The following is a 20,388-nucleotide window of genomic DNA, read 5'->3' as shown; positions in this document are numbered from 1 at the left end:
GGTTACTTCAGTTAAAATATCTTAACAAATTTGGCGTATAATTAGAGCTAAGAATGTAGTTCAAGTGGGCATAAAGTTTTTCAGAGTCCTGCAGGATGGGAAATGTGGCAGGCATCTTAACTGAGTTAAGAGATATTTTCAGTCCTGCATCATTTGGAACTGGGAAGCTTCACACTGGAAGTCAGGAAAAAGCAAACGTACATGTGAATTGATATGGACAGAATGACCCAAAGCAACAAGAGAGTCCCAAAACTAAATACAATTCACTTCACTGTTTCAAAGTACCATTAAGATGCAGAATTAGAAACATCCATTTGTTGTTCTTTTTATAGCACAGCCAAGTGACTTGGAATTTTAGCTTGTCCCTGCCAAGGATTGCTCAATTTTGAACAAAAAGTCCTCAACTATAATGTTAAAAAAGCACCAGCCATCAATTGAATGCTAATCTTTATATTCTATGATATATCACTCCAAGAATGCTACCATTAAAAAATGTGAATTCTATTTTTCATAAGTGATGGATTATTGTACCAAGCTGTGTATTTTCCAGTAAAGTGTCCTTTTATTTGTCCTGTGTGATTACTAGTTTGTGGAAGTATGTGTGGGGTCATTTTAGTGCTGTGGGAAAATGGAGCACTCTTCTGTTAAAATCAGTAGTGAAATCAGAAGCAAACTATGCTCTGATCATCATAGGCATGTGTTTAAATATTGCTTTCCTTAATTGGCTATGTTCTATTTACTTAAAATGAACAATTTGGCAAGTTTTTCTCCCTTGACAACAGCAAAGCGTAAACCATTTTATAAGTTTGGCTGTTAAAATCAGATTTGTAATGTAAACCACAATATTCCAGGGCTGTTACTGTTGCTTAACCAGTTATTTTAGCTTGCCATTGTTTTATAATTGTGCACCTTTAAACATTCTGGCTCTGTTTATACCTCATGCAAAACTTCGTGCTATAAAATAGCCCAATAATTTTGATCATAATTTGCTTTTTGAAAATCTCTTCCCCTGGATCCTCTACACAAAGATCACTGCATTATAGGAGACATTCATTCTGGGTAGGGGAGATGGAGGAGTATCTCTGCAGCTACATTATCAAGGACACTACTTGGAAGTTCAACAGAAGAGACAATGGATCAACACTTGCAAGATCAGCTTGTGGAGAATACTCTGCTTTGGTGGATTTTTAATTAATTAATTTTCAAGAGAAAATGGGAAGCTATTCTCCCCTCTCTCGCATGGAGGTCCTTGCCAAGGGAAGCCGTACAGCTCTGGCTGCCCCGTTGTCCTGCTTGGCACTGGGGCAAGAGAGCCCAGGACTAGGTTAGCTAGTCAAGGGTGCTAAGGCTCAGGTGGTTTGTCACAAATCTAAAAATCTGCTCCTTCAGGGAAGCATTTGGAACACATCTCCATATGGCATCTCAGTTTCCTCTGGAGCATCCAGCCTTGAGTTTCTCCTTGCTACTAACACAGCCTATTTTCTTAGCTGTGATGGTGCCCTGTAAGCACCTCAGCACAGAAGAAGTTAAATTTATGCCTTTGAAATTTCCTCTAGGGGATTTTCTGCAGCTGGGTTCTATGTCTTTTTTGACACAGAGCAGGAATAAATTGAGCTCAAAATGTTTCTCAGTTTGGTAAATGCCTAAATATAATAAAATATAATCATTAGGACGGGAATACTTTTCTTTCCATAAATTAATGCATCTTGCACACATTTCATGGCATGCAGCCATGTTTTCTATAACTGCATTAAATATATATATAACGCTTAATCCATCTTGGCAAGAGAACTCAGTCCTTCACTAGTGGTGTAACCATCCATCCTCTCTCATAGCGAGCAGTATATAGCTAATAGTGCATAGCGCACTTCGAGTCTGGACTTTTAGTTGAAAAATCATCCATGTGAAACTTGTGGGATTCCAGAACGTTTCATGAGTAAACTGGTAGCCATCCAAATACTTGTAGGCAATAAATAATACAACTTTGTGACGAACCAGCAGAGTGAACTCATCACGTTTATTCACAAAAGTATTAATCAGATGCTCTGTACTATCCAACCAGCTACACTCCTGACCTACTGCATGACTTTATTAGGGTGGTTTGGGCCATTGTTTTCCAAGAATATTTGAGCAAACTATTACTACTTAAAAAATAAAATAAAATTTCACTGAAGCTTTTTATTTCGTTTTCCTTTAGTTTTCAGATTGAACTACAGTGCTTCTGACTCAAATGACAGAAACCGAGTTAAGAGCAGATTAAAGAAGTTTATCTCTCGAAGACCCTCCTTGAAAACATTGCAAGAAAAGGGGCTCATCAAAGGTGTGTTCTCTTTTATACTTTTTGGAATAAAAAATAAAAATTGACTTATTAATTTTCCTCTTTCATCCTCAGTTAAAAACATATGTGCATTAGACAAATACATCTTAGATATGGTTTTGTTGCTGTTTCTCGGAAAATTTAGACAGCTGAACTGTAAAGAAAAAAAAATCAGCATATGGTTCCCTGTACCTCTGTGCTAACTGACTGCTTCTTCAATTTTTTTTGCTTTCCTGTGCATGTGGTAGAAGCCCCTCCACTTAGTACAGTCACTCACCATGCACCATGCAAATCAACATGCTGCACCACTCCATTTCTTTTAAAGAAGAGAATGCTGGTATAGTTTGGTATTTAAAATAAGCAATGGGAACTTCAGATGCTGTGCTGGCTAATTTGTTTTCTAGGGTAGGCTGGAAAACTTTCTGCTGTCTTCTCATTATTTTTCTAACTTACCAACAAAATACATTTTTAACAATGTTAAATATGTGCCAGTGAATAATAAATGCTTTGAATCTGTGATTTTTTCCTGTTTCAGTTTCTTGCTAAGTTGGTCAGACATCACTTTCACATATCCTTAAAAAATGTCTTCCTTGATAAAAAGTGTTTGCTAGATTATCCAAGAAGTATTTTCCTAAAAAGCTGGTAGTTAACTTGAAGGCAGTAGCGTACTGACCACTAATAATCAAGTAAAGCCATGTTTTCAAATATTGTCTGGAATGATGCTTTAAAAATTTACGCACTCCCAAATTATTATGTGTGAAACCCACAACTGCACATGCAAATTGACTAGAAAAAGGCATTTTGCCAGCAGCCCCTGTCAGTCTCTGGAGTGTGAGCTTTCCAGTGGTGCGTCAAAAATGGCAAAGGGTGTTGCTAGTGTGTATTAAACTTGTCTGTCCTGAGCCAAGAGATTGACCTCGGCCAGCACAAGCTGAAGCAGCCACAAGAGTTAAACACCAGCTGGGCCCATGTCTGAAGAGAAAGAGGAGATTTTATGAATTAACTTTGTATGGTTTAGATACATGCAAAAATGTTCAACACGATGTTTCTTCCTCTAAGGAAGTCTTCAATATGTGAAACCATTATGTGCCTTAATGGTGGGCTTCTGCTTCTAGCATCCACAGACACTTCAAAAAGTGTCATAGATACACACGTGTCTGTGAGTGTGTTCACAGTCTCACACACCAAACTTTCAGGATCTGTCCTTAAACATTCATAGTGTTTGATTTCAATACATAGAAGGGCTTCACCTCTTTGAAGTACCGTGTGGTTTTAGGGGTGGGATTTTAATGCATCATATTAGTTTGTTTCAGTTATTACAGTAATAGAGTAGTAATTTATAGTCTTTTAATTTCTGGATTTAAGGGTGGGTTTTTTTAGTTTAATAAAGTGTGGCTGATGAATCTCCTGTGGTGTTACATACGGATCAGATGTGATCCCTGCTAACAAATCCAGATTCATTAGCATAACTCAAATCCATCCTCTAATATATCTCTCTAGGAAAGCCAGATGCATTTGGTTTTGGCTACACTTGCATTAAGCTCTCAATTCATAAACATAGCTTGATTCTACCTGGGATACTGTTCTACAGAAAAACAAGATGCATGATTTGTGGCACAGTAACTCAGAATTGGTACCCCGTACAATTTTATTACCAAACTAATGTTACCCTAAAGAAAACATGTTAGTTATCTACCGTGCAGTTTCATTAGGATTAGGTTTTGGCCATGCAAATGAGGCAGGATTCGTTAACACGGCTTAATTCCAATCTACGGTAAGTCTATGTGAAATGCACATTTGATAAGGTTCCTTCATTGTCTTCACCAGAGTTTATCCCTTAATCTGTTAAAATGTTATGAAAATGCAGTTGCAGTGCTTATACATAGACCACTTTTAAATGTTAATTTTTAGGCTCACATTAGAATATTTTTAAATCACAAAATGCAACCATCCAGATTAAAAATTAAGAGCCTGCCAAATTTTGTATTATAAAATGCATCTATTTATTTTTCTAAAGGTAAATGAAATGGTTGCAGAAACCTCTCAAAACTATTTATTTGCTTGTTTCTTAGGGGAAAAAAAATGTTAACCAATTTTTACAAGAGCAAAATTCCTCCAGCTCTGAGAACACACGTACTAACTTTTATCCCATAGGGAAATGCTTCTGTCAGAATTGTAAATCCCTTAAAATAGGGGCTCATAATAAAAGTGTGTCTAAAGCCTTGCAGGACATCTTGGTACCGAATTTCTGACAAAGGACTGTTCTGTGTGCTAGTGAAGAATTGATATAAATATCTACGAAGCGTGTGGTGTTAATTACTCCAAAGCAGTGGCACTGTAGGTGCTGTGAAAACCTTCACTTTTCATCAAGTGCTATTCATATTTGCCAGGGGCACTATAAAGCTCTCAAATCTATATTGATTTTTTACATTGTATGTCACATTGGAACCAAAACTCCAATAAATTTAACACGTAAATTATAGTCATGAGTAAATACATTTTAAGGTGGTAAGTTCACTTAAACACAGTTCTGTGAGCTGTTAGTCACTGATGTGTACACACTTGGCCAGAAGACTCGACACATTTCTCTGCATTAACCAAATTTGGGAATACAGGCTTCAAAATTAAATAGCAGTTTGATCTCCTGGGGTACTTTGTTCTGCCAACAGTATTATCAGAAAATCTAGAAATTATGTGATTGTCATTTAACTCTTAACAAAACTTTGTTCATGTAGAATGTAGGAAATATCTGTAGTAAAAAAGTATGTTTTTTTCGAATGGGAGGAATAAGGAATAGGAGGATGATAATAAACAAGAGAATGCAACCAGGCTGTAAAAGTTAGTTGTATGGTAATCTGAGAATGAACTGCTGCTTTATATGACAAAAAGTTATTTTTGTCATTGCTGTCCCATTTGCTTTTTAGTCTTTTGCTTATGAGAAGCCTGAACGTGAAGCACACTGGCTCCACTTGTTGCAGTGGGCTGGTGCATGGGGCTTTTCATGCTCTAGTGAGCATGAAAATCCCGTGAAGATTGTCGGCCCTCATAGTTACATCTCACTGCTACTTACACAAAATATCTTTGGAATAAAAGAATTTTGACTCATTTCTTTGTAACATGTATGGGGGGCTATATGCACAATTTGTTTGTGTATTTCCACACATGCATGCAAACCTAGAAGGAGCAAATAGGCATGTTTCAGGCCTGCCATTTTAACAGTGTTATTTCAAGAATAACTGTGTTCAAATTTATATGCTAGGGCAGTTCCTTGGAATTGAAATATTCTCAGAATTTACAGAATCTGCACTAATAAGCTAGAAAAATAATATATAAATCTTCTCTTTTAGAACTACTTTATAATTGAACTTTGATCTTTGTGTTTGAGCTTTGTCATGATTTAATATTGCCCCAAATGAATTGCCAACCTTCAACTTGATATTGCCCTGCTAACCTCCTTATTTCTGAGCCTCTCTAGTCTAGGAAAAAAAAATAAAAAAAAATCCTTCCATGAAACTATGATTTTAAAGCTATGGTGGTTGTGTTGGCAATAGACTATTACAAAATTCTCTTTCAGCAAATGTTAAAAAGGAAAAGGAAAAGGAAAAGGAAAAGGAAAAGGAAAACGAAAAGGAAAAGGAAAAGGAAGAGGCATGAGTAACAACATAAATAATGTTATGGGTAATGAGGAAAATGCAGCTGGTGAGATACCTAGTTTTTTTTGCTGTTGTTGTTTTATTATTTCAAGGGGTAGATGCTGAAGGAACTTCATGGAACTTATTTTGTAAGTTAAGGCAAAAACCAAAATAGCATAAAAATTGGAATCGTTACAACTTTTTCAAGATGAATCTAAAAGCCATTCAATTGCTGGTGAAAGAAACTAGCTGTGATTTGGCTTGATAGCCTATAGTACAAGGCTGAGCATATGTTGGTGGTTGTGCAGATAACAGCACAAAGATCACCAATTATTTTATTTCTAGACAAGGGAGATCATCCTAATTGTTTCAGATGTCCCAACGGACTTTGGAGTAATTCAGTGTAGTGAGTGTAATGTTCATGAGAAGTCTAAAGGTTTAAATTAAGTCTTATTTTTGGGTTTGTTTTGTAATTCTTTTGCATTATAAAGAAATTTAGCAACTGTTTTGGTGCCCATAATAACCTAGGGAAAGTTAGGAAATGTTTCCTTTGACTCGTGGGGACAGTGGGTCACAAGGATGTTTCTTTCTTTGACCACTACATGGACTTTCTGAAGTACATTTTCCAAACCCTCTTGATGGCCAAACACTGGACAAAGTGATGTTTCCATTGACACTGCTCTAATCATGACATGATGGTCAGAAATCATTCAGATAATTTAAAAATATCTCATTTTCGAGACCTGCTTTGAAAAGGAGTACAGCATCCTCGCTCTCTTTGAATTCAAATGAACTTTTGTCTCCAGTAAAACACCATAATTTCTTAAAAGACACCAGTGTCTACAGTACTCTCTATTTTTCTGAGAATGTGAAACAAATCTGGTAGCTCATATGCCACTTAACAGTAACTGCTCACAAATGTAATTTTTTTTAATTGATGACCACCACAGATCAACGTTATATAATAAATCTCCATGTTAAAAGGACTGGCAAGACTCCCAGCTAGCATAAATCAGGGGAGCTCCATTGACAACCTTGCTGACTTCAGTCAGCTGAGAATCTGGCCAACTTACTGTAAAAGCATTGTGGCATTATTTGGAGCCCCAGTTGGTGATGAGCATCACTTTAGTGTCTGACTTGGTATTTCAAGTCTACACATGGAGCAGCGAGAAGTAACCTTTCAGAATGTGGCACTTCCAACCACCTTCCTTCCCTCTCCAAAAGAATTCTCTGCTGTGGTGCCTGGTGTTCTGTCTCCCTCCCTGCACATTCCTCTTATTTTCCCTTCTTTTTTTCCCCCTTTTTCCTGCCAATGTTCAAACATATCAAGAAGACAAACAACTTAGATGTTGATACAAAGCTCTTGGTAGCCCAGCAGTTCAAATCCAGATGTAGCAGTTAACTCCATGAGTATTCGCTCCTTGAAGGCAGCGAATTATGTTACATAGGTACAATTCATGCTTTTAAAAACTCGGACATGACACCATTATGCCCTCTCCTCTTGTGTCAGAATTTGAGCTTCTGCCTGAGAATTCAGGATGCTAGCGATTCCCTTCCCTGTTTTTTTTTTTTTTTTTTTTTTTTTTTTAATGAAAAATACTAGGATATGAATTCCTTCTCAGTGTGGCCACATCTCATCCCTATACACCAAAAACAGTTAAACAATGGCATTCTCAGTGAGGATGTGGCTTTTGTGATTTTGTTTTAATTGTTTCTTTTCCAGAAGTATTGTGTCCCATAGCCTGGATTTCTGCAGCTCAGGATTAGTGGCTTTGCTGCAGCCTGTGAAAGCTACTCAGAAAGAGCAGCTCTGTCAGACTCAGGGAGAACTTGAAGCTCACCAGAACAAGCAATTCATTGCAGCTGTAATCATCATTTTATATTATACAACTTGCGAATGTCCATTCTCTCCTCTTCTGGTGTCTCATTTTATATCCATGTGCAAAGCTGTCACACACCCCACCATCTTAAATAGAAGGTTTAAAGCACAGATAGCAGGGATGTGTAATGTAAACCATACCACCAAACATATTATGAATATATTGCTCTTCTTAAAAATGCTTGTTGGTTTTTCATACTACAGTATTGACTAACTGTCTGTGTTTGATGTATGGTTTACCAGCCTGATGTAGACTTATGGTTAGAGCTTAACTTGTTAGTTCTGCTTTTGCAGCCAATTCAGAATAACTACAGATGCCCCAAGATATTAAAATTGACTGCTCAAATGGACTCAGTGTGGGAGTTTCATTGGTTTTAAATTGATAACAGCTGAAAGAGTGAATGATTAAAGCTGTATATGGGCATAGTATGCAGCTCCTTTGTACAAGCTCTTGTGAACAGAATCCACTGTATGGGAATTGCCTTTGTTCTAATAAAAGATATTTCTGAACAATTGTTAGTTTAAATTTTTAAATGATGAAACAAGAGCATTTCAGGAGCCTATAGAGGAAATAATTCCTGAGAAACTGGAATAACTCTGAGAAGATAAAGTGGATTTCTATTCAGAGGGGAGCATTTAAAGTTAAGTAGCATTCCATAAGGTGGTAATTGTGTCTATTTCCCAGGCATTTGAGTTAAATAAGCTGGATAGGAAACATAAACTGTCATAACAGGAGGTTAGGAGTGTTGTGTACATCTTTTTTTTTTTTTTTTTAAGTCATAAAAAATGAAGTTTTGAAGAGCCTTATCTCAAATAAATCAAACAAGGGCTTTTTTGCTTCTTTTATTCCTTTGGGAGCAGTTCTTATTTTTTGAAAAGATGTTCTGGGTAGTTTCTCCTTAGATGCAATTTAATATATATATACACCTCTAAAAGAGTAAGAACCAATATCTTAGTTACACATAAATCTAGTGAGAAAAAAAAAAAAAAAAAAAGTAATTAGCATTCATATAATGTCTTGTTTTTAAAATTCTACATAAATATTAAATAAGTTTTGCTCAACTATTCTTGTTACCTGTGAGTGTAAATTTGGCAGTGTAACTTCTGCCATTCCCATGTTTATGTACAGAAACAGATCCAGGAAAAAAATAAATTGACTAGAAATAGTCATGGAACACCCAGAATTCAGAATATTTGTGTGACTTATTAGATCAAGTACTTCTAAAAATCCATGAATTTCTAGGAGGAAAACAAAACAAACAAACAAAACCAAGCTGTTCTGTGTCATTGTTTTACCAAAGTGTCTTTTGATGACCGGTGCCTATTTTCTGAAGAAAAGGTGTTTATAACCTTAACTGCAAAAGACAGAATGCGACTATATCTGTAAACTGAAAAGTACATAAAACAAAGTTAAACTGTTTGCTGTAGAAGATGCAAGTCCAAATCCAGAAAATCCGCATCCAGAAAAGGGGTGATGAGGTGAGAATTGCAAAACAGTCTCCAGTCTTTTCAAAATTTCCTCCCAAGAACAGTGAGTATTCTGCATTCATACTGCAGACTGAAAGAGCAACTACAAAATCCTGCAAGTTGGTTATAAAGCAGTTATAGCACAGAAGAGAAGTTGCTGAACATCCTTGCATTAATTTCCATTCAGTTCTTCACGTACTGGCCTTCTAAACCCAGTGTAGTTTCTTGACTGTTTTATTCCTGAAATTGTTTACAAGTGTCTTTGTCAAGCAAATAGGATATATTTTTACTTCTTTTTAACATAATTTATATTGGAGAATATTCCACATTATGCAAAGAATTTGACAGGTCTTTGCTAAAATTTTAAAAAACAATTAAGATGTCAAAGGAGGAAGTGCTAGTACATTTTAATCATAAATCTCTGTATATATAATTACCACTGAAGGCAGCTATAAATGTTTTATGAAGAAAATGTAACCAGACTGTGCTTTGTCAGAAACATAACCCCAAAACATGTAACAGACTGTTCGCTAATGCTTAACGCCACACATGCACACAACCTTCTTCAGTGTAGTTCTGCAAACCCAGTCCTCCATCCCTTCTGCAGCTGAAACTCTGGCTAGCTTAAATTCAGGCTTGCTTTGAAATACTCTACCAGAATGCAGATCACACACGTTGCCAGGTACTGGAATAAGCTTCCCTGGTGCATGTCAAGAAGCCCAAAACTCCTGCCATCCCGTGCACCCTGTCTTGTTTCCTAGCTTATTCCTTAGTCTGAAGTATTAGGAAAGAAAAGGCAGTCAAGCTGCTAAAGAGTCCAAGCTTAGTAAGAAATAACAGCGGTTATTTCTTACTAATGATAGGAAGGCGAAGCTAATGTCATTGCAAAGCAGAAAAAGAGCAAACAGCATTTGGACTGGTGGTGAGAAAATGTTGTGCTCCTTTGAGGAAGAACCTTTCAAACTGATCACGGTGGGAGGTGGTGGAACTGACTGTGGAGAAAGTGTCCTGGTGCCACAGATACTCTCGAGGGCTGCAGGCTCTCGAGGACTGAGTGTGCTTGTTGGCTCCACTCTGCAGAGCCCAGCCCTGTGCCAGCACCCCTCAGCTGTCTTTACAAACATTTTTGAAAGCCTCTACTCCAATTTCCAAAGTGTAGTACGCTGTTGAAATGCTATATGGAGACTGTCTCTTTGGATAAATGATGGTAGTACAGTCCTATTGTTTCAGCATTTAACTGGCTCTTATTGAATAGTTTCGTTCATCTGTTTGATGCATTTTGATTCTAGCTGACACCATCCCCATTACTGATTGCTCTTTACGTAATTTCTCAAATATATAGAGTGGAAATTAGGTGGAGGAAGCTAATTAGTAATCTGAAAGTTTTAACTGGGTTATACCGATGTTTTAAGAGGAACATTCTGTGTATCAGAACTTTAACATCGTAAAAATTAAAATGTAGCATTATAAGGCTAAATGCTTATTTGTCAAGGAAACAACACAAACCACAAGTTAAACTTGGTGTAACATATTCTATCCTCATCAAAAGATGTTTAGTACCTTCCATTTTTCAAGCAGGTAATTTGATGATTAAAACCTCCAGTAAAGATTAGATGAAATTGTACTCCGAGTCCTAATGATGCACCCACATGGTAGTTTATGGCCCATCCAAACAAACTCAGAGACCGTGGACTACAAGCTTTAGAAAGGTCAAGGTACAAATGAGAACTGAAGCTTCGACCTGAGTGCTGAGGCGAGCAAGTACTGAGAGGTCTGTGCTCAGGGCAGAAGGTAACAAACAGTAGGACTCAGAAGGGACTCGTCTCCAACTTTGTTGGCCCATTTCCCATATTGAGTTTTTAATTGATATGCAAGCTCGGCAAAAGAATAAATAAATAAATAAAATATTGCTAATAATATGCTTTAACGCACTTTCCTATGTTGTTTTTCTTTTTTCTTTTCCCAAATGCAGATCAAATTTTTGGCTCCCATTTGCACTTGGTATGTGAGCATGAGAATTCTACAGTCCCCCAATTTGTAAGACTGTGTATAAAAGCTGTTGAAAGAAGAGGTGAGTTATTAATGTTTCATACTATTTTTTGTTTCTCTGTTAGTAATCAAAAGTTTAACCTTGTAACTCTGCTTGAATTGCCAGAGTAGGCAGGCAGTTCAATTTATAATATAGTTATGGACTGAACTATACCCCACTCTATATCTTCATTTCCTTTATACAATAAGACATTAATAAAACCCATTTGTGCTGATTATTCCTTATATTTTGTTTGACATGTTGTTGTTTTAGTCTTTCTCTGGGTAAGTAAATGCTAAAAATCGATAAAATGTCAGCAACTTTCATCCTGAAATCTCTGGTGAATGTAATGCCAATACTTTTTCCTAAGTCCTGAATTGTATTCAACGAAAATTAATGTTATTTTAGTGCAACCACAAATATATATTTTTAACTGTGTACAGGTACCTATTTTTTACTGTTATTTTGAAAAGCCATGATACTGTGAGATTATTGGAAAGAGTATTCATCCTCATTAAAAGTTTTGATTAATTTAATAAGAAAGATTTTCATAGTATAAAAAGATGTGCTTAACACCATTGCCTGCCTTCCTTTCTTTCAAGTGTATCTTCTCTCACTGAAGGTCATTTTCTTTGGAAGGTACATGCGGTAGATGCAGAATCTTAAAATGTATTGTATAAAAATGTGAGGCTTCATCACCATCTGTTACAAGTTTACAACTTGTTCCAGGGATCTGGGGAAACATATATCTTGCAAAAGATAGAAAATTTATTTTCAGAATAAGGCTGGGTGAACCCATTGTCACTGTCATATACTGGAGTCTCAGAAGAAGAGAACCAATGGAAAATAAAAAGATATTTAGACTGTTAACCACAAAGGAAAAGGCTATTTTAATTCTGTCATTGTTACCTGGTTTTATAGTGAAAGGTGCAATAAAAATACCCTGGAGTTTCAAACTCTGGGAAATTCATGCTTTAATTATACAGCAAAGAGAGTACTGGGATATTATTATTCCCAGAATGATTGGCAGGAAGTCAGAGACTAACAAACTGGAGACTGTTCGGTAGGGGGAGATAGTAGCATTGGTTTTTTGGAGGAAGGCTGGAGGCTGGATGAAAGAGAGAGACAAAGAAAGGGGATACATGTGTGAAGTGACTATTAATAGAGGAGGAATTGCAAGGAGAAATTCAGAACTTGATAAAGAAAGGCAGGGATTACAGTAGAAAAATGCCACGCCATGCAGAACGTGTCTAATTGACTGCTTGGTTGTGATCATAGCACAGGTTCTCCAAAAGATGCACTAGATATTTCGTAGGTGATTTGTGGTATCTGACCACTCCTCCAGGAGAAGCAAGGCCAAAGGTCTCTGCACTGCTGAACCGTAATAGAAAAATCCAGGGAACCTAATTAGATGTTTATTGTCTGTGTGAAATGTACAAGGAAGAAAATGAAAATATCACTGTTTCTTCAGAGGAATCCATCCTTCGGAGTATTACGCTATTGTTCATATGTTTGTGTTTCCCTCAAAGTTGCTGTAACTTGGAGAAAGTCTATCCCTTTTAGTTAGTCTAGCATGTAAATAAAAGCTAATCATATGGCGTGAGATAAAAATTTATTTTTATCGCTGTATTTATGAGTTTATATTTGATATACAGTTTTTCTATTATCATTTTTTTGGATTAAGATGCTTGCATTTGCTCACATTCTATTTACTCAAAGTGTTGTTTTTACTAAGTTCTGGCATAAACTATCTCAGGACAGCAGTAATTTATGTGAAGCTAAGTCCAATGTTTATGCAAGCTTCTGATGACATTTTATACCGGGGTTGGTATTAGGAAGCAGTATGTGGAGGTGCCAAGTCTCCCGGCATGGCTGAGACTCAACAGATCTGAAGCCCTCCTCTTAATGGCCAGATACGCCTCCAGCCAAGATACTCAACTGCAGAGTCATGGGAAATACTTATGTACCAATTATGGGAAAGGCACATTTAATGAAAACTGTATGTTTACTTTCATAGTCTTAGTAAGATGGCCTAAATACTTAGTACAGCTGGCATATTGGCTGTTGTAGAAAAGCTTTTTTATTTTTTTCCTGAAGTTGTTTTTTTGTGTGTGTGTGTTTAGAAAATATATCATCTACACACTGTAACTGTACCAAAAATGTTACTTTTGTGCTTCATCTAAGATAAAGGATTATCAGGAAAAAAAGATCTTAGGAGACTAACCCTAAATGTTGCTTACAAAACTTTCATACTTTGCTGTACGACTATATTTGTATTTATGAAGTCATGTTTTTAGTTATTGTTTACCTATTGATTTTCTTTCTTTTTTTGTGTGTGATTTTTTTTTAATGTTATCACTGTGCACAGACAGTCTAGTGGTGATCTGAATAAACCATATTAATTAGTACATTTTCCTGTGTAGATGACGTTACATACAATAGCTAACTGTAGTAATATTCTTCCACAGATTAAAAATGTAGAGGGTGTCATTAACTGTTGGCAAGATTTCCTGTTTAGTTACACTATTTTTAAATGAATATCTACATTAAAATCAGAGGAATTATTCTGATATTTTTTCCTGCAACTTAGATCAGATTTTGGTTGTTTGTCCCCTAGGCTATTGTTTGCTCATTCACCACTTCAGGACAGAGGTGCTTTATAAGGTCTGGTCTAATTCTCACTCCATAATGCATATTTATCTGTCCGACACAGATTCACTTGTTCAAGAGTGAATTCCATGTTTTCAGCCTCGTTTTGTAGTTATTAAAATAGAACAGGGAAGCAAAGGGTCTTTATACATTCAATCAGCCATCTTTCAGAGCTGGCAGTGGGGTTTTAGATAGATAGTAATTAAAAATATTCCCATTCTTGTAAACTTGCAAGGCAATTTTCACTTTTTTTTTCTTTATTTCTTTTTTTTTTTTTAATTTCTTTTTTTTTTTTTTGGGGGGGGGGGAATAACAAGCTTAGTTGTTTTTTTTCTTCATTCTTCCTGTATTATTTATTCATTCACAATTTTAGATGGAATTCTTGCCTGAAGAATTTAATTCTACAGAGCTATGCCACTAAAGTCAATAGTGTCTTGGCAACGTGTGTTGGACACTGGGCATTTAATGCAAAATCCTTGACAGAAAAATCAGCCATGCATCTGATGTGACCTGGGAAGGGAATAATTCTGTACCATGCCATGGTCAGATTGAAGAAATACAGTGGATACTCAAAGATTTCTACCATTTCTACCACTTTCGCCTTTCTCAGGGGACTTGAAGGGGAAAATTTTCACAGAACCCTGTATCCGTTTTTTGTTTTGTTTTGTATTTTCCCCTTGTGTATTCTGTTGGTTTGCCATCAACACCTACCTTGGATAGGCCCTGAGTTCTGATCTTTTGACCTGCCTTTTTAACCCCATGCTTGGCCCAGAGGGCATCTGATAGGTAGCACCAGCCCGCACAGAGCTGAGCAGTGCAGCAAGGAGAGCCTGGGACAATCCTCCTGCTGCTCTGTAATCCACATGCCGTGCACTCTGCCAAGGGTGGGGCCCATTACAAGACCAGTGGTGCTGCAGATATGATTTCCAGTCATTTCTTGAGTCGCCTATTTATTTTGTTATTCGTGACCCTTTAAAAGTCCTGGCGTTTTTTTTGCATTTTTTAAAATAAGTGAAAGGCATGAGTAGAACGCATACAAAAATAAAAATATCAGTCTACCTATACAAAAAGCCATCCAGTGTTTCTCATAGCAAAGTTTTACCATGTGAAAACAGCCTGATATTCAACCCTCTTCCAGGGATGATCATTTGCCCGTGTATCTAATAGCAGAGTAAATGAACACCCCGAGCAGTCAGTATCTTAAACCTATTGGTGGTATCCAGTGTACTTAGATTTTGTAAAGAAATACAGTACTAATGCTCCAGGGAAATATAATTTAACTTTCATCTCTCTTTTGAAATGTCCTTCATTTTCTCCCTCTGTTTCCAAATCTGAGTTAGTGTTCTCAAATCCGCCTAAATGACTTGAGAAATGACACTGCAGGCAGCAAGGCTGGTGATTACAGGTACAGTTTTCATTCTAAGCTGGACATTGCAGACATTGTTTTCTGTTGCTTTTCTTGGAGCACAGGATGCTCTGACAGGAATGATACACAAAATTACATATTTGATTCGATGCCTAAAAGCCACCCTGGGATCCATAACCTTGCTTAAAGATTTAAGAAAGACCTTTAGTCCACTTCTGAGAAGGTTCTTAGCTTAGAAAACTTTATCTTTCAACTTTACTTCTTAGCAGCTGTTATGTTTTTTTGCTGTCGTTTGTTTGACAGGATCCAGTTATAGGTTCCGATGTCTGTTTAAAGAAACAGGGAGGTTGTTGGCTTTAAAATTCCCTTACTGCTTGTGTGTTCAACATTTTCCCAGGCTTTTCTACATAGTTTGCCAAGTAAAGGGACTGACCTTTTGTAGCAAACACTTTTTCATTTCTAAATGCTCACTTTGATTTTTGTCCCATTTTATGCTCATTCCAAACTGTTTACAACCCACTAAAAATGACTGTGAATTATATGTTTGTGTAATGGATTCCTTTTGTGGTTGGAGTGGAATGTTTACTTTGAACAATTAGTTATCTTTGGGCAGATTATAGTGACCTGAAAAAAGAATGGCTAAAATTATTATAGTACCTTAACTATTTCCTTTTGTTATCTTCTCTGTTTGGCCAGTGTATTATTTACTGGGTTTCATTGCTCTGAGCCCCAGTGAACAAATCATGTTAAATAAGAGCAGTGACAAAAATCCCTGAGTGCAGGGCTCTCGGCCTGGGCAGGGGGAGATCTGCTGGGGTCGGACAGGGAGTTCCAGCAAGGCTTCAGGAGTGACCACTGGGTACTGGGAGCTTGGCTGTGCAGTTTTCACAGGATACAGCTGGGAGAAAATTTTTAACTTGAAAATCAGATTTCTTAAAAGGCGTCCAGAGTTCAACACCTCAAAGAACCTACAATCAATAATCAGTTTGGCTTTGATGTCCATACCTCCAACTTGACTAGTCATAATGTCATTGTGTGTAGCAGTGCACTCACACACAAAGTCCCAGACCCCAGAATACTCAGTGTTTAAGAAAGAAAATGTCTTGAACAAAGACAAAGTACCTTATGGGATGTGGTAAAGAAATACAGTCGTCATGATGAAGAGAAATGAAGATAGAAATGATATTTTAAACTACCTCACCTCCCAAATGCCATGCCCGTGACAGAAGGTTGTGTCCCTTTCATCATTTTTATCTCTTAATCTAAATACTAAAGTACAGCTAAAAGCACTTTAGAACCTATATATATACACATATATAAGAAAATAGTAAAAAATTACCTTCTAAATCATATACTGCTTAAAAGGTAGTCACTATTCTGGTAGGACGTTTACATAGGGGAGGGTTCACTTATCTTAAGGAATTAAGCAAAGAGGAAATGAGTTTTTAAAATATAAAGTATTGTGAATATATTTACATAGCTAAGAGAAAAAAAAAAAAAAAAAAAGAGTATATAAAACCATTCCACACTCTCTCATTTTCTAATGGTAGAAAGCACTGCCTAAGACTTAAAAAAAAAATTGCAGCCAGCTCCTAACACTGATGACTCCCTTGCTGGGATCACTCGTTTTGGGCTGGTGTACTGGGTAGTTTAGTGGAGTGCAGTGGAGATGACAGAAGACCAGAGGCCTGTGCTGCCAAGGTATGTATTAATAACCAATTTATACAACCTCTGGCAGCCAATACAATTTGTTACTCCAGAATACTTCAGTCCCGTTCCTGAGGACCCAAAAGAGGCAATTGGAACATACCGGGTATTTTACCAGAGTATGCTCACCACCATCCTCAAGCTTCCACTAACTGTACGGTGTTCCTGAACTGCTTCACTGTTAGTCCAAACCCATCAGATGGTGCAATAAAGGACGCATTCTGGCAAGGTTTCTTTGAGAAGGACAGCCTGAGGAAACCTATGCTGCTCACAGGGCAGCTTTATATTTCAGTCTCAGTGCTGGGTTACTCTCCCACAGCAGTTGGCCCCTGCACAACCATTGAAAAGTATTTTATTTGTATTTTCTCCCTGTCATAACTTTTAGCATTCCATATTTCTATCTTCAGAGCAAGAAATTGTTCATGAATAGTAGTTTGTTCCCTACAAGCTCATTCACTGAATTTCAATACTTATTCTCCTCTAGGAAGGTATTGTCCAAACTTTTTTCGTTCTCCCAGGCCTACACATGCTTCCTTGCTTACTCTGATATAATTTTACATACTGTTTCCAGTGGCTTTAGCATTCAGTACCCTGAAAGTACAGAGATCATATTGCTCCACCAAATGATCTGAGCTCCCAGTTCTGCTAATTTTGTACTGTTCATTCTTTCCCACTTTGGGATAATCTATTATACTTGGATCCAGGCACGCACTAAAAGCTAATACTTCCATGAAGAATGTGCAATTTGTACTGTTTAGGTTGTGATGAGATTCCTGAAGTCTTTTATGATTCTATCTTGTTCCAGCAGGGCTCCTGCTCCCAACTTTTATAAGCACTGAATAAAAAAGAAAAGAAAAAAAAAAAAAAAAAAGGAAACAAAACAAGCTGATAAAAAAAATTACACACACACAAAAATATCCAGCAGTTCAGCAGATAAAGCTTTTTTCCAGGGAATTCTAGTGGGCTGAGGAAAACTGTTTCTGAGGGCATTGAACTATGTTTACTTTAAAGTGGCCAGCAAGCACAAACTTAAACATACAGACGAATGCAATGTAAAACAACCAAATTCTGAGAAAAGCCCTTGCAAGTTTGTGATTTAAAATGTTTTTGTGTTTTTCTCCTTCTTCTTCTGAGCAGAAATTAAGAGCGGTTGAATTTAGTGCACACATATTGGCAAGCTTTCCCTGACCCGTTCTGTCTTCAGGCTCAGGCAATCCCGCTATAGCCACCTTTCTTCGAGCAAGAGCCAGTTAATAGCGTTGTGCAAGGTCCAAGTCAGAATTGGCTCTGAAGGGTATTCACTCTGGGGCCTCTGTGTCTGCTAGAAAGCCACATTCCGAGTTAGAAAAAATATCGAGAAGTGTCAACAGGAAACATCACGGAAGAGCATACAAGACAAATTAGACAAAAGGAGACAGAAAAAAAAAAAAAAAAAAAAAAAAAAAAAAAAAAAGTCTTGCAATGACAATGCAAAAAGAGAAAATAAATATATATCTAAAATTCTGAGAGCAGCGATTGTAAGCTAGTCAGAAGAAGAAAAAGACAAAAAAAAAGGCAGGCACTTGAACCAGTTGCTGTCTTTGTCATAGTTACCTGATACCTGTTTCCTTGATTAATCTGTTCCAGAGAAATGTATCCATTTCTATGAAAAAGGGGGGATTTGTATTTTAAGCCTTGCCAGTAAAAACAAGCAGACACTCAGTGTGCACCAGAGTAACATTTACAGTGCCTGGGCCAAATTCATGCCTTGTGTAATTTTATTGCTTTTACTGGAATTACACCAGAGATGAGCTTGGCCTTTTGCCTTTTTCTAGCATTGTATAATATATCTATTAGTGAACATGTAGAAGGAAATGGTGCATTTTGTCTTCAGAATTTTCCATAAAATCTTTTTCAATAGGCTTAATAAATAAAATAAACCACTTAACCTATGAAATAAGAAAGAATCAAACAGCATTTTCTAGATATTAAAATAATGTTAATACACTTTGTAAATCAAACAGTTGACATGTCTACATGCTGAAACAAAGTCTAGAGAAATTTAAAGCCAGCTGACTATCTCTGGTGCTTAGCCCATGCCAATGAGAACATGAAGGTCCTGACATAGCCCCTAGACAGATTCAGCAAAGTTCACACTTGAGGATATCCACATCCTAACCATGAAGAAGATTATATATAAAAAAAAATAATAATAATAATTCCCGTCTTTTCCTCCTGAATAAATTGAGGATGTGAGGCACTGTGCCTTACTACACATACTGTCACGGGCAAGGATCTGGCACTATTTCTGCCGCAAATCCCATTTAGTCAAACTTTACACTTCAGCCATTAGTGGAACACTTTGAGCTAACACTTGACAGAGTCTGGCCTAGAGATGCTCACAAGAAAAAAAAAAAAAAAATGCTTTAAGTCTATTAAATTCCTTTAGGGAAAAAAACAAAGGTAGTTGTACGTTCAGATGCTTTCAGCATTCCTGCTCCTTAAAATAAATCTATGGATATAAAGGAAAATTATGAAGGCATAATTCCACAATGTACACTAATTACTTTTCCTGCCTAAAACAAATAATTGGAAAAAAAAAAAAAAAAGTTAAAACAAGTCCACTATATTTTTCAAAAGTGTTACTGCAATAAAATAGAAAAAAAAAAATAGAAAAAAAAAAGTTTTGCTGTCTGTATGTAACACTATGGGGTCAGTTTAAAAAAATCCTTTCTCCTTTTTTCTGCTTGTAATTGAGGAGAGCAAATAACTGCAGTTGTATTTTATTACTTCAATTATTTGCTGTAGCAGCTTGCGTTACATCAATGTTTTAACCATATAATATAGCAGCCTAATGGGATTGATACCTAAGTGAGAGAAATTGTACCAACAGAAAGCTTCAGGAGCAAGGCAGAGGGCAAAGTAAGACCAGCTTAAAAAAGGAGAGTTTGTGTTAAGATTTTCTCTTCTTTAAGAGGAGATTTTTTCGTTCCTTTTACTCCTCTGAATTTATGAAGTTGATCTTGCTAGCAATCTAAGAACTAAATCGCCCCTAAATTTGCTACTGCATTATAATCGGCCCCAGAATTAACATGTCTTGTAAAGACCTCTGGTTGTATATTCACTCTGCAGATTGCTTTATTTTAATCAGGATCCTCACAGATCATGGATGTAATTATATAGCAAAACAACTTCTTTTTGTCTTCACGCAGACAAACAATGCTCACTGGTTTGAGTGGAATGACATATATGTAAATGAGAGCAAAATGTGGCCATTTTGTTTTATAACACAGCAGAACCGTATCGCTTCGATCCTGAATAGCTGCAGGCAGCCGGATCCAGCTCTCAGCGATTCCTTCAGGC

General features: G+C 36.8%; 1 protein-coding gene across 4 annotated transcripts in view; it reads left to right on the top strand.

Annotated features, from left to right (window-relative positions):
• The window catches only part of ARHGAP15 (Rho GTPase activating protein 15), a 332,166-nt gene that overhangs the window by 192,269 nt on the left and 119,509 nt on the right, over positions 1-20,388 (top strand). For all 4 annotated transcript variants that reach the window (XM_038182038.2, XM_072040669.1, XM_038182039.2 and 1 more), the window contains 2 exons: positions 2,198-2,320; positions 11,268-11,366. In XM_038182038.2, the coding sequence (XP_038037966.1) occupies positions 2,198-2,320; positions 11,268-11,366 (222 nt within the window). The remainder of the gene's footprint in view (positions 1-2,197; positions 2,321-11,267; positions 11,367-20,388) is intronic.

Source organism: Anas platyrhynchos, chromosome 7 (assembly GCF_047663525.1).
Source record: "Anas platyrhynchos isolate ZD024472 breed Pekin duck chromosome 7, IASCAAS_PekinDuck_T2T, whole genome shotgun sequence".
Classification (NCBI taxonomy): Eukaryota; Metazoa; Chordata; class Aves; order Anseriformes; family Anatidae; genus Anas; species Anas platyrhynchos.
The sequence above is the reverse complement of the archived record's forward strand: the minus strand, read 5'-3'. Positions and strand labels throughout refer to the sequence as shown.